Source organism: Parathielavia appendiculata (assembly GCF_033297405.1).
Source record: "Parathielavia appendiculata strain CBS 731.68 unplaced genomic scaffold N657scaffold_4, whole genome shotgun sequence".
NCBI lineage: Eukaryota > Fungi > Ascomycota > Sordariomycetes > Sordariales > Chaetomiaceae > Parathielavia > Parathielavia appendiculata.
In genome coordinates this window covers 307,413-320,823 of record NW_026944223.1, presented here as the reverse complement: position 1 = coordinate 320,823, position 13,411 = coordinate 307,413, and the positions used below count along the sequence as shown (strand labels likewise).

At 57.0% G+C, this 13,411-nt stretch overlaps 6 protein-coding genes across 6 annotated transcripts; 5 read left to right on the top strand and 1 right to left on the bottom strand.

The window, feature by feature from the left end:
- The first annotated feature begins 1,039 nt into the window (after positions 1 to 1,039).
- On the top strand, positions 1,040 to 3,539 carry N657DRAFT_712128 (uncharacterized protein). Its single transcript, XM_062797447.1, has 5 exons — positions 1,040 to 1,523; positions 1,577 to 1,872; positions 1,973 to 2,372; positions 2,465 to 2,756; positions 2,850 to 3,539. Exons 1-5 carry the CDS (start codon positions 1,091 to 1,093, stop codon positions 3,421 to 3,423), a joined length of 1,995 nt encoding a protein of 664 aa, XP_062648580.1. The 5' UTR covers positions 1,040 to 1,090; the 3' UTR covers positions 3,424 to 3,539.
- Positions 3,540 to 3,655: 116 nt separating this feature from the next.
- N657DRAFT_655024 (uncharacterized protein) lies at positions 3,656 to 4,263 on the bottom strand (the record flags this gene model as incomplete). The annotated part of the gene is made up of 2 exons (XM_062794551.1): positions 3,656 to 4,165; positions 4,255 to 4,263. 2 exons carry the CDS (start codon positions 4,261 to 4,263, stop codon positions 3,656 to 3,658), a joined length of 519 nt encoding a protein of 172 aa, XP_062648579.1.
- A 276-nt stretch (positions 4,264 to 4,539) lies between these two features.
- On the top strand, positions 4,540 to 6,206 carry N657DRAFT_615808 (DUF1691-domain-containing protein). The gene is made up of 2 exons (XM_062790478.1): positions 4,540 to 4,906; positions 4,968 to 6,206. The coding sequence occupies exons 1-2, from the start codon at positions 4,684 to 4,686 to the stop codon at positions 5,777 to 5,779; spliced, it is 1,035 nt and encodes a 344-aa protein (XP_062648578.1). The 5' UTR covers positions 4,540 to 4,683; the 3' UTR covers positions 5,780 to 6,206.
- Positions 6,207 to 6,380: 174 nt separating this feature from the next.
- On the top strand, positions 6,381 to 8,411 carry N657DRAFT_643563 (uncharacterized protein). The gene has a single exon (XM_062792583.1). It carries the CDS (start codon positions 6,706 to 6,708, stop codon positions 8,341 to 8,343), a length of 1,638 nt encoding a protein of 545 aa, XP_062648577.1. The 5' UTR covers positions 6,381 to 6,705; the 3' UTR covers positions 8,344 to 8,411.
- Positions 8,412 to 9,453: 1,042 nt separating this feature from the next.
- On the top strand, positions 9,454 to 11,132 carry N657DRAFT_670696 (uncharacterized protein; the record flags this gene model as incomplete). The annotated part of the gene is made up of 6 exons (XM_062795558.1): positions 9,454 to 9,514; positions 9,729 to 9,746; positions 9,909 to 9,936; positions 10,200 to 10,596; positions 10,675 to 10,895; positions 10,964 to 11,132. The coding sequence occupies 6 exons, from the start codon at positions 9,454 to 9,456 to the stop codon at positions 11,130 to 11,132; spliced, it is 894 nt and encodes a 297-aa protein (XP_062648576.1).
- Positions 11,133 to 12,018: 886 nt separating this feature from the next.
- Positions 12,019 to 13,362, top strand: N657DRAFT_670695 (uncharacterized protein; the record flags this gene model as incomplete). Its single annotated transcript, XM_062795557.1, has 4 exons — positions 12,019 to 12,287; positions 12,318 to 12,691; positions 13,069 to 13,131; positions 13,256 to 13,362. The coding sequence occupies exons 1-4, from the start codon at positions 12,082 to 12,084 to the stop codon at positions 13,360 to 13,362; spliced, it is 750 nt and encodes a 249-aa protein (XP_062648575.1). The 5' UTR covers positions 12,019 to 12,081.
- Positions 13,363 to 13,411: the final 49 nt, after the last annotated feature.

The window sequence follows — 13,411 nt, the reverse complement described above, 5'->3', positions numbered from 1 at the left end:
CCCCGAATGTCGTCTCAACACCAGACTCTCCGCTTTTGTGCAATTAGAGCGTCGGACCTGATGGTCATTGTCCATGAAGGATGCCAAGTTTTGTCGGCAGAAGTGGTTTCAGTGGCTCTCTCTGGATTGTAACCCTTGCCCTAACCCTGTAGTTTATTGCAGACCACGCGTGTTTTTACAGTTTACGCAGCTGGCTTTCAACGTCCAGCGTCCTTCAAGCTGAGTCAACAGGCCAGACACACGCTGGCGTTGAGAAAACTCTTCCTGGGTCCCCCCACAGGCCGAGCCTTCGCATATATCCCATCAATCCCCGATCCTCCTTATCTTTGATAAATCCCCGAGCACTCTCCCGTGTCCTCGGCGCCCGCGGACCCCGCATTCACCGGCGTTGCTCATCACAGTCCATTTGTCACCTTGCCAGGACGGGTTGGACAGGCCGCATAGGCCTTGCGTAAGTCAACAGATACACACGACCCGCAATATGTACTGATTGGCCGTTTACTGTATACGCTTATTGGTACGGGTAGCTGAAGATATTTAACTACCTAGTGTACTACTGATATAGCCTACGTGCCAAGTGGACATTGACCTTGAATAAGGAGTTGCAATGCCTGAAAGCGACCACTACGAGGGCGATAGCACGGCCAAGAGAGCCGTAGGTTTCTGTAGCCAACCACCCTCGTACAGCAGATGTCTTCCCACTAACCTACCCTGCGGAGTGCGATCAATGCCGGCTCCGAAAGGCAAGTCATCCCCAGTTCGATATCATCTGAAGTCCTCCCCCTTATGCGCTCTAGCACGGGCCCACATGCTGAAAGGACAACCCTTAGATACGATGTGACAAGGAGTCGCCGTGCGCAAACTGCAGGACAGCAAATCGGACATGCAGCTCAACCGGCGCCGGGCAGAGGCCCAAGGAAGCCCGCCAACGGGTGCTGATATCAACCCAATAGTGAGACCAAGCATACACGACGCTTATTCCTCCCATGGTGCCCCTCCCTTTTTCATATACCTGACATCCCCTCTTACCATGTAACACAGCGAGCGAAAAATAGACCACTTTGAGTCCCGGCTAGCCAACATCGAGAACATGCTCCGCGAGCTGGCCATCTCCATCCATAACAGGAGCCCTTCGGTGTCAGTCACTGAAGGTAGACCCCCAAGCCTCGCCCAGGGGCTCACAGGCTCCTCGCCGGCCGCCCGAGACAGCACCGATATCGTGTACGGCGTCGAAGATGACGACGACAATGACTCTGCGTTCGAAGGAGATTCCTCCATGGCGGCCCAAACTGTCTTTGCGAGCGAGTTCCTCGAGAACACAGTAACCCGGACGCTGCAGCCCGACCTTGACCCGGACATGAAGTCCGCCCTGTCTTCTCTCCAGCAGATTGTCAACATGCAGAACCGACCCAGTCCTCACGAGTCCCGCTTTGCCAACGCGAAGCCCTTGCCCAAGGGCGGCGTCCGAGAGCTGCCGATGCCACCGGCCCATGTCGTTGTTGCAGCGCTGCGCGAGCTGAAAGGTGTCCATTTTCCCCTGACTTTTGTTGACGGCAGGTCACTGATAACTCGCCAGACGTTCCGCTCGCGAGCTTCGCAACCATCTGCACCTTCATCGCCGCCGAGAACTTTGCCGAGCGGTGCAGCAAGGTGTACTTTGCCACCGACGACTACAGCCTCATGACCTGGGGTGTTGTGAATGCAGGGTTGTACTTTCTGTTGCAGGAGAAGGCGTCGTTGGCCGAAGGCGCGCAGAGGGCCCAGCTGCTCGAGTACCAATCCCTCTGCCGCGACAATCTCGAGACGGCCCTAGTCAACCTGCCGCTCCTATTGCCGGCCCGCAAGGAGAGCATCGAGGTGCTCTTGCTAGGGGTACGTATCCGACAAAAACCCCTCTCCCTCCCGTCCAGCCCTCCTCCTAGCCTACCGCGCAACTGACACACGCACGCACACACACACACACACACACCAGGCCTTCTACGCCATCGAAATCTCCAAGTTCTCCGTCGCCCGCGACCTCAACTCGATAGCCGCCACGCTCTGCCAGACCCTAGGCTACCACCGCATCCGCGGCAACGACGGCAGCGGCTCCAAGGCGATCCTCTTCTGGTCGTGCTACCTCCTCGACAAGGCGCTGTCAATCCGGTCCGGCCGCGCGCCGGCCATACACGACTACGACATCACCGTGCCCCGCGGCCTGGGCGACGGCGTCGTCGACCTGCCCGACGCGTCGTGGCGCGTCGTCCTCAACCAGTGGATCAGCTACGCAGATTTCCTGGGCAGGGCGTACGAGCAGCTGTACAGCCCCGCCGCGCTGGCCCGGCCGCAGGAGCAGCGCGCCGAGAGCGCGAGGCAGCTTGTCCAGACGATGGGTATGTTTGAACCTCTCGTGTTTTTTTTTCTTGTCCAAAACACTCTCGGCGCAGGACAACTGCTGATAATGGCGCGTGATACCTTCGTAAAGTAAACCTGGCCAAGGAGCAAGAGCCGCTGATGCGCCACACGCGAGACAAGGTGCGCGGCATCAAGTTCGACGCCAACAGCCCGTTCCCGATGGACATGGCCATCCTCGGCGACGAGTTAATGCACTGGTCGGCCCTGACGCTCGTGTACCGCGCCATCCCCAGCCCGCCGGGCTCGCCCAGCACCTTCAACCACGAGTGCATCCACGCGGCGAGGCAGGCCTTCACGCTGCACCAGGAGTACATGGAGATGGCGGGCGACAGCCTGGCCGTCAAAGCAGGGTGTATTCGCTGGTAACGTCGCCCCTCCCCTACCAAATCCACACCCCTTTTCCACTCACACCGCCTCCCCACCATTCCCGTTCCCTTTTCTAATCTTTTCCCAAGGAACCTCATCTACGTCCCCTTCACCCCCGTAATCATCCTCTTCTGCCACATCGTCGAGACCTCCGACGAAGCCGACTTGCGGCGTCTTGCCGACTTTGTCGACTCGCTGCAGCCTGTCGTCTGCGCCCACGGCCACGCGGCCGAGGGCATCGCAAAGTTCCACCGCGTCTGCCAGGTCCTGCACAACGTCGCGGCCCTGTGCGTGCGCGCGCGCAAAGCCGCGCGCGCCCGGCGCCAGCAGCAGCAGCAGGATCCGTCACTGCCGCAGCAGGACCACGACATGGCCATGGTCGGGGAGAATATCGACATGTATTTGAGTCAGCTTGGGTTCATGCCGCCGTTTGGTACCATTCAAAGTGCCGCGCATCCTCCGATGCAGGGGGGCGAGGCTTCTCAGTTTGGCGGTGGTGGCGGCGCTCAGGGGGAGATGTCGTCTGTTGGGTTCAACAATGCAGGCGGCGCTCAGGGGAGCGAGCTGGGGAATTGGTTCTCGGGGAATACCCATATTCTCGGGCTGTTGGAGGAGGATCTGTCCGAGTTTGAGCCGCGCATGTGGCCGTCGATGGGTGGTTGACTGGGAGTTGCTATTGTTGGTGTTCGGCGTTCAGGCAACTGGCGTCGGGTGAGCGCTGTAGACTCAGGGTGCGGTAGATGTGGCTTTTAGGGTGATTTAGGCTGGGGAATTTCCTTGCCGCTCGGTGCACGTATACCTCGCAGCGTCCTTCAAGAGGAACCATCACCGGTCGCAATGTGGCCCTGCCCTGAACATCCAATCCATGCCAACCATGCCTGCAACCCGTCGCCGCTCAGTCGGTCGGCTTGCGGGGGTCGTACACCTCGTACCCTTCATCCTCGGTATCGCTCTCGACAAGTGCACTCCTCAACCCCGTCTTCTCTCCCCCCTCTTTTCTCTCCCCCGCAGCAGCAACATCTCCCTTCGCTTCACCCGCACCACCGCCATCACCAACGGGCAAAAAAGCGGATTTAAATCCAGTCTTCTTAAACCCGCCCTTCTTGAACCCACCCACAGCCGCACCCGCAACCGCACCACCCGCACCACCCGCCGCCTCGCCGAGCTTGATACTAATGACGCCCTCGGCCTTTTGCTCCTGGCGGCGGGCGCGGGCGGCGGCGGTCGGGTCGCGCACCATGGCCTTCATGTCCTTGAGACGCTGCTTGTGGCTGTGATCGTAGCTGCCGAGGTGCGCCTCGTAGTCGTTCATGCGCGAGTAGCCCTTTTGGCAGAGCTGGCAGTAGAAGGACTGGAGGGCTTCGCGCGCGGACGACGTTTGGGCTGGTGGGAGGGTTTGGTGGCGCTGTATGTTTGAGGTACGGGCATGGGTTGTTAGTTCTCTGTGGGAATGCGATTTTGAGGGTGTTGGGATGGGTAGAGGGGTCCGCATACGGGAGGCATTTTGGCGGTGGTGATTGTGTTTTTGATATTGTTGAGTCTTGCCGTATGAATACGTCACGAATAGCTGATGAGAATTTGGCGAGTTTATCGCGGATGATGTGCTGCGTTGGTGATACTGCAGGTGAATTGGTCTTCGCTGCAGGTCGAAGTGGAAATCGACAGGATCAAGGGGTTCATTCTGTGCTGATGTCTGCCAAGAAATGCGCCTGCCAGAGCCTCTGTGGGTCTGGGCTTTGACGTTACCGCTCAGAGCCAGGGTCCGCTGAGACCGCGGCTCAACCAACTCCAGTGCTCAGATGGCCCAGCTCAACAATTGCACCTTCCCTTAAGGTACTTAATGAAGCGCACAGCATCGCAAAAAAGACACTGATACTTCCCGGTCTAGACTGTGCCAGGCTGGTTGCCCGGCTCTTTCGCATCATGGACGATCAACCATTACCCTCGGGAGCCTCGCAGGCCACGCACGCGTCCCTGCTCGAGCTGGACCCGGAACCCATAGAGTCGCCAAATATGGAGAAGGACCTCCCTCCGCTGCCGGACCACGCCGACGGCTCACCCTTTGACTCGACACCTTCCCCTAAGGCGCCGTTAACGTCCACCAGCCTCGGCCTAAGCGGCAGCAGCCACGGCGCAATCTACTACCGTACTACCTCCTTCTCCGACACCCTTCAATATACCTTCCAACTGACTTCTTCTTGCCGCAGTAACCCGCATCCAACGCTACTCGTCCTACACCTTCACCCTCTTCGGTGCCCTGCACCTAGCAACAACCTCGCTCATCCCCCTCGCCGCCCAGTCCGTGCCCGCCTCCGAATCCTACCTGCTCCTCGCCCGCGAGATCTACCAGACCCCGCTCTCAGAACCCCTCCTCGTCGCCCTGCCCGTCGTGGCCCATGTCGGCGCGGGTGTCGCCCTACGCCTGCTACGAAGAACCCACAACCTGCAACGCTACTACGGCGACAACCACCACCACCACCACTTAACCAAGCCTCTCACCGCCCCGCTCGTGGGGACCGCTCCTCAGGCCAGCGGCGCATCATACACCGGCTGGCCGGCATTCAGCTTCATCGCCTGCTCAGGCTACGCCTTCACCGCGATCCTCGCAGCGCACGCCTTCATGAACCGCGGCCTGCCTTTGCTGGTGGAGGGCGACAGCGCCAACATCGGACTGGCGTACGTCGCGCACGGGTTCGCGCGGCACCGCGCTGTCTCGTGGCTCGCCTACAGCGTGCTTTTGGCGGCCGGGTGCGGGCACATGGTGTGGGGGTGGGCCAAGTGGCTTGGGCTGGCGCAGGGCGCGGGCTGGAGGCTGGAGCGGCACACGGGCAATGCGGTGGTTGACAGGGCCGCGAGGAAGAGGAGGCGGAGGCGGTTGGTGGTCATTAATGCCGTTGCGGCGGCGGTCGCAGCGCTGTGGGCCGCTGGAGGGCTCGGGGTTGTTGCGCGGGGAGGGCAGACGCTGGGGTGGGTGGGCAAGTTGTATGATGGACTCTATGACAAGGTGCCGGGCTTTTGAATGGATGAAGGGACAGTCGGCTGGTGCACAGTTGTGGGATGTCCGGTGCTGGTGGGAAATGCGGTCAGGCCCAGGCTGGTTGGGGAATGTTCTTCTGGGCATGGTGATGGGTTGTTGTCGGGCAAGAAGTGGGGAGTGAGCTTCTAACGGTCCAAGTGTTTGCGGCATCGCGGGATCATTGCATAGCGATCTGGCTGATAGACAGCGGATAGAGTTGGTCATGTTCACAGTACCTGATATCTGGGCTAGGGTCAGGGGCTTCAGTCCTCCAAGCCTCCAAGTTGACTTCACATGTCAGAATGTGCTAGGAGTCCAGCATCATGTCAGTCGACACGAGCTTGGCAACCCTGAACTACCCAAGGGATGGAAGTTCCTTCATTCCACGCTTGATTACAACACTTAGCCTTTGTTGACATTGGAGGACGATGACGAAGACAGGCTTTGGTGTTTACCTGTGCCGCTGATTTCACTGGCCTGAGGCTACATTGATGGTTGGCAGGCACATCGCCCGGCCTGTCCAGGTTAGAGTCGGGTAGGCGTACCTTTAGGTATGATGTCATCTAACATACGCACTTGTCCCAGGTCACAACTAGCTGATCATCTTTGCCAGCTCTCCTTAGAGGTGCTACAAATGTATGATGATCCCATGCTGAACGATCGACGGATCTACGTGCCCGAGATGGTAGCTTAAATTCAGCACCATCCCTTTTCCTCTCCGGACACACCAAGAACTCCAAAATTCCATGACATTCGCATTCCCGCCCCGAAGCTTCCTCGCAGTCAAGAGCATTTCGCATCCAAATTGGCGGCAATTCTACAACCCGAAAAAATCCAGCCTTCACAATCGTGCTGCGAAGAGTCCAGTATTTATCTCAGCCACCCAACGATACCATCAAACGAATACGGGGCGTCGCTCAGTGAGCAACATGGGGTCTGTTGGCACAGCAGGAGCCCCGGCCGAAGTCAAGCTCCCTACCATCAAGCTGGACACCACCCTCACCGAGCTCTACCGGCAAGCAAGTCCCAAGAACGCCAACATCCGACTCGGCTGGGTGTCTTGCGGCATCACCAGCGGCGTCGACTTCACCCCAGACTTCCCACGCAATGTCAAGTTCGTTTACGAAGACCAGACCTTCGTTTCGACGCCCAGCCGTAAGCTGAGCCATGGTAACGGCAGGCTCCAACATGCCCTCGCAAAGAAGCACCTTAGCCTCATACCCCAGCGCGATGCCTTCATATCCGGTGCCACGCCAGTGATCTTCTTCAACCTGGGACGGAGCCCAAAACAGGTCGAACACGACCGGCGCGAAGCCGAGGCGACCATCTCGGTGCTCGACCCCTCGCAGCGGCCCGAGCTGGTGTTCTGCCCAGGCCCGTCCAAGATCCCCATGAAGGAGCACGGCATCGACAAGCTTGAGTACAAAGTCGTCTTTGACGGGCTCGAGGCGTATCCGCTCACCCACGACCTCGAAACCCACTGGCTGCTCAACAGCAAAGCCGGCCTCGCCCGCTCCGGCCTACCCACGCCACAGTCCCAAATCATTGAGACCGAGGGCTACCCTCCCGCCGTCGACTCATGCTGCAGCGTCTGCCGCGACGCCGCCACCGACGCCTCCCGTCTCCCCTCCATCCCCCCGACCTGCACAGGCCCCCGCGGCGAGTGGCTCTCGCGCGAAACGAACCGTATCCTCTCGGCCGTCCGCGCCCGCCCGGTCCCCTTCGTCTTCAAGACCCAACAAGCCTTTGGCGGCGCCGGCACCTGGCTGATCACCTCGGACGACAAAAAAGCCCAACTCCTCGCCGACCTCTCGGGACTCGGATCCCCCACCATCCAAAACAACGAGAGCAGCAGCAGCAGCAGCACTGGCGAAGGCCAAGGCGAAGGCCTCCTCCGCAAACTCCTCCCCCTGCTCACGCCGTCCAACGCCCATCTCCACCCGACCACCGTCCTGCTGACGGACCTCGTCCAGGACCTCTCGGGCGATTATGGTTTGACGTTTTTCGTGACCGCGTCCGGCGCGCCGCTGTTCCTCGCCGCCGCCGAGCAGATGATCACCGACGATGGGAGTTCGGCCTGGATCGGGAGCCGGATCGACTACGGTCGGCAGGAGGCGCTGCGGGAAAAGTTTCAGGGTCTGATGGAGCGGATTGCTGAGTGGGTTGCTTCGCACGGCTATGTCGGGCCTGTTGGCGCGGATGTTTTGTGTACGTCTACGGCTACGGGAGAGGAAGGGAAGGATGGTGGTGATGGTGGGTGTCATATTGTTGACTTGAACGTCCGGACGTCCGGGTCGGTTTCGTTGCCGTTGCTGAGGGGGCATTTCACGGGGAGGGGACTGCAGTGCGCGAGTAGCTTCTCGATTAAGGTGAAGGGCGGGAGGAGGGAGTTTATTGACAAGTGGAGGGGGCCGTTTGAGGATGGGAGGATGCTGATCCTGAGCTGGTATGAGGATCCTGAGGAAGGGGGGAGCATTGCAGATGTGGTGGTGGGTGCGGAGGATGAGGAGAGGCTGGCGGAGCTGATGAAGGAGGTGAGGGAGAATACTGAGGAGGTGACGTTTTGATAAGGGGGTAAATACATGATGAAGTCCGGGGACGCGGACATCATAAGTGGTTTATGAAGGGATACTACAAATAGATTGGTTCTCTTTCGATCATTTCATCTACCCATCCAGTTGGCTGAGCTATTTCTTTCGGTCTCTCCTTCTTTTGAATCATCATTGTCCCAACGGTGTTCACACAATTTGACGGCTTTCCTGCGGCCTGCCTCTTGACCCCAACCAGTTGCTAGCGAAACAAGCCATCGGTAGTGCAAGCACAGCCAGCTCTCTGCTCGCTCGAGTTGTCCAAGGTAAGGCACCTTAGGCATGCCAGCTCTGTTGATCTGACTGTTTATTAAGCGGCGGGTAGAAAAGCCAACCTTTCCCTCGGCCTCCTGACACGACGCCAATTGAATCCTGGCGAACTTCGAGTCCCACCCAGGGACAGCAGACCAATGCACACTGGGTTCACCTTCCACACCCTTTTATCCCTCTCTTCTTTTACGTTTCTTTCTTTTGACTTCTCTTCATTTGGCTCCCTCTGGTATGGGCAATGATGGCGGCTTGGACTGCCGCTAAACAAGCGGACAAACTTCCCGTCCCCTTACCTGTTTCAGGATTTTGTCCCAACGTTCGTTTGATACGCATGATGTCGAATGAACAAAAAACCAAAGCCAAGCTACAGTCTCACAAACAGAGAAGGGGTATAAGGTTAATTTTAAAGTTTACTTAGGTATGTTGTCCTAGCCCCTTCCACTTTCCTCAAACTTCTATATAAAGACTCAGAACCATCTAGTGTTGGCTTTACGAGCATAGCTCAACAGAAGCGGTCATTTATTAGCCCTATGTCCTACGCACTATCCCGAGGAGGTAAGAAGGGGGGAGGAGTATAGGTATAGAGAGCGGTGTGAAACTAACTTGGGGACCTTATCACTTACAATTTGTACAATATTTTGAGCCGTGGAGACACCACACACCGCAGTCGCCTCAAACGCATCAGTATAATCTCCTTGATAAGCTCAATGATATTGTTTGGATTGATGCCCGTTTCTCCTGTCGTCCATGTCTTGATATCTCCGCTACCCTTGTTGTTTTTGGTGTCTTTGTCGGAGATCGGAACGCGGGTGCCTGGTTATGGCGAGATGGTGGATTGACGCCAAAGCTGTTCTTTTTCAGTTCGTGATTCTTGTGTTTGGTATGCATATGAGTGCGTGTGTAGGTATGTGTATGTGTGTGTATTTGTGTGTATGTATGTATGTGTGTGTGTGTGTGTGTTTGTATGTAACTTGTATAACTATGTGTTTGTGTATATATATGTGTGCATGTGATGAGGTTGTGAGTGCTTAGAGTGTCCTTACGGTACGCACTATATTTATAACATTACTATAGGATAACTAGATAAGTTATAGGGCCTTTGTTTAAGTTAAGTAAGTTCTGTCTTTATCCTCTAGGCTAATCTGGCAGTTGCCTGATGATTCTATGCTATTATCTATTGAGATCTTGCTCTGCCCTAAGAACTCTTCAACAAGTACCTATATATATTGGACAATGCTGCTTCCTAATCTTTTTGCTTTGTGACTAGTGTGTAGTTAGTGACAATTTGGGACTATTTCGAAGGTCAGGCCGGCCAGGGCCTCGAGCTCGGCCTCGCTGCGGCTGAACCCCCCGCCGCGCGCGTCCATCATCTCCCCGCTCAAGAAAAAAGGGGCTGTCTTTCCCCAGAAATCATTCACCCACTAAAGAGATAGAGAGAGGTTGCTGTGTTATCCACACTTGTCTCGCTGGTTCCATCGGTGTGGGGAGGTAAGGATGCTTCCAATGCCCCCATTGTCCCCGGACTCGAGTGCTAAAGGCCGAGGGTAAATGTTAATGATGTGCAGGGGGAGCTCATCGACCGTGCCACATTTGAGGCAGCCGGGCACTCGGCGCGTGAAGCTGAGTCTGACCATCTCCGGTCTCGGATCAACGACGCAGCTGTGTGAATATGCGTCCTGTCTCAGCCACGGCCGGGAGTGCACCATCGAGCATGGCCCCACGTCCGTCAATACCATGACGGGAGCTGTCAACTACCACACCGGTGTCCGCTTCAGCGACGGTTCCCCCTCGTGGTTGATCCGGGTCCCGAGGGTGGCTCGACTTCTGCCCTACTCGTCCTTGATAGACTATCTGATCCTCAGCGAATACGCGACTCTGAAGTTCCTCAAAGGCACCGCTGTGCCGGCACCCAAGGCGTTCGGCTACGCCATACGCGGCGCCGGGACCGATCATGGCGTCGGCGTTGGCTTCATCCTCATGGAAGAGCTCCCGGGAAAACCACGGGATGGGGGGGGACTTTCGGAAGAGCGAACGGCCTAGCTCGACGCGGCCGAGCATGCGTGGCGGGGCAACCTTTGGAGATGCCTCGCTGACGTCTATGCCGAGCTGGCCAGGCAACCGCTGCCCAAAGCTGACTCGTTGTACGTCGACCAAGAAGGACGCGTCGAGGTGGGGCCCGTGGCGAGCGACAAATTCATCGTGCTCGACCCCTGCGGCCCGTTCGAACACGCCATCGATTACTACACGGCTTGGGCAGACCAGTACTTCGCACTGATGCCGATGGGCACCTCTATGGCGCGTATCCCGTTGATGGCTATCTGGTGTACAGCTTTCTCAAGGACAATGCCTGGCAGCTCGTCCAGGACTACGGGCACAACACGGTCGCCACTGAGACCTCGGCCTCGGCGCAATTCTTTCTGAAGCACGTTGACGACGTTGGGCACCATATCCTCGTCGACCAAGATAACAACATCACTGGCACTATCGACTGGCAATAGCCCGAGTGGTACCGTCTCGGGAGGCCTTTGGACCCTCACTGCGAACAGCGGACACGAACGCGTTCGTAAGCGGCCAGGTTGGCCTGACGATTCGCGATTGGGCCTTGACGGATGCTCTGAAGGCAAGAGGTTCTCCAGAGCTGGCACATTGGACCTTTGACGAGAAGGCGCGCTCGAGTAGGTCATTGCCTTACAATTCAGGAATTGTCCAAGGCGCGTTACCAGTAGTGGATAAAATGGAGATGAGCAAGGGAGGTGAAGATGATCCTACTTAATAAGGTAGGGTTGGGTTTTGGGCGGTCATGGCACGGGTCAGAGTGCGGCGGCTAAAGATTAACCAGGACGGTAAGGGGTTCGGAGGTGGGAGGGAAGAGAGGAGGAAACAACCCCTGACACCTGTCCATATGGATCACACGTCCTTCAAAAGAGAGCCTGGGACTGCAGATCATCTGTAAGTTCAGTAGCACCGGCGTCGGTCGTACTTGTGGAACGTCCTAGAAATCACATACTGCTGGGGTTCGAGGCCAGGGGAATCACCTAGCCCTACGGCTACATCTAGGACATCGTAAGAGCTGTCATGTCCAATATGATCGCTCCGCTCGTATCATCGAACTACAAGGTAGCTAGGCAGCAGCAATTAGTACTCTCACTCCATCCAAGGACCCAAAAAATGACGCGCTAGAGCATGAAAATCAGACAAACAACGTGCTGGCAGTATATCGTAAGCCCGGCAATATCAATACACTTGCTGAGCGCGTATAATCGAAAAGTCAGGTAGCAATGATGATTCTGACTTTCTCCAGGGACCGACGAACATTATCTACTCTCAAGCATATATAAGCTGTCCTGATTCCCCCCTCGACTGGTATAGCGTGCTTCCAAACCTCAATTCCACTCCCAGATATCAAGCTTTAAATATTCCAACTACGATCCAACTCCAAGCGCGATCATGCACCTTCTCCTGGTCGCTGCTGCGTTCTTCGGCCTCCAAGCCGCCGCACTTCCAGCTGCTCAATCTGCTCCGGGCGGACAAGGCCAAGACGTTCGCGCGACGCCGACGACCAAGGTCACCTCGCTCCCGCCCGGCATCACTGTGACAGACGAGGGCCTGATCCTCACCGTATACGGGCCCGGCGAGATGCCAGTCAACAGCACGTGATTTCTTGACCGCCCTCCCACTCCCAGCGGCGACGACGGCGGCCTTGAGGCCCGTGACCACGCGCAATGCTGGAACAACTGGCTCCCCAATTTCCAGCTCCAAGACGCCTACGAGGACGACTGTCTGACACTCATCCAAGCCCTGCAGGGCTGGGGCCTGACCAACTATCTCAAGCCCGGCGGCTCTTGGACCTTCCGGACCAGCCAGGGCCGCTGTAAAGCGGGCGTCCGTAACGAGAGCAACTGCCGCTCCTTCATCGTCCCGCGCCGCGATCTCGGTGTGAACGCCGGCAAAACCTTTGACAATTGCCCCAGACTCGACGAGAGGTCGGGATGGTGCACCTTCATCAACAACCAGGAGATTTGTACTGGCTGGAGCCCGTCGAGGCTGCCCCGCCGGCGTACAGCCCATTTTGCGGCTAGACTTCCCAAACCAACATGCTTTGGGGGACGGGTAGTGACGGAAAACAGCCGAATTGAGGAAGGGCTTGGAAGTCGGGGAATAGGGGGTCTACAGCGGAGGCGAGCGGTGTTGCGGCTCGGGTTGCGTTTCCATCAGACGTGTGCTTAGAGTGGTGGAAAAGGGGCGACCAAGGAATAGGAGACAATGCTTTGCCTGTTACAATGGACAGACTGTGAGGCAGATAGCAGAATTTCAACACTGTGGCACTCACACACTTGAGCTTGGTCACATTCCCACAAAAACGGTAGACTCTAACCTTCAGATAAGTATAATCCTCCAATCTGCCCGTGAGTGCCTAGGCACTGACACGTTCAGAACTCTGGCTGCTCGTGGACACTGTGACAAAGTCCTCCCTTACCTCGCCTAGCTGGCTTGAGAGTAAGTCTGGTAGATCAGGATATCACCAGTGATCGGCATGCCCCCAAGTAATGAATCAATGGTACCAGACCCGAACACATCATCTATGACATCAAAACCCAGCTGACATAGCTAACAATAACAGGGCAGAGGGCCTTGTTGTTTACCACCGCCGCTCTCTGCTGGTACATGTGCCTCATCATCATCATGACCGGAGTGAGGAGCGCACGAACTGCTGGGCAGGCGTTATGAGAAACACCGTGTTAGCGAGTCGTTGCAGGGAGTTGGCCCCCCGTCTCCC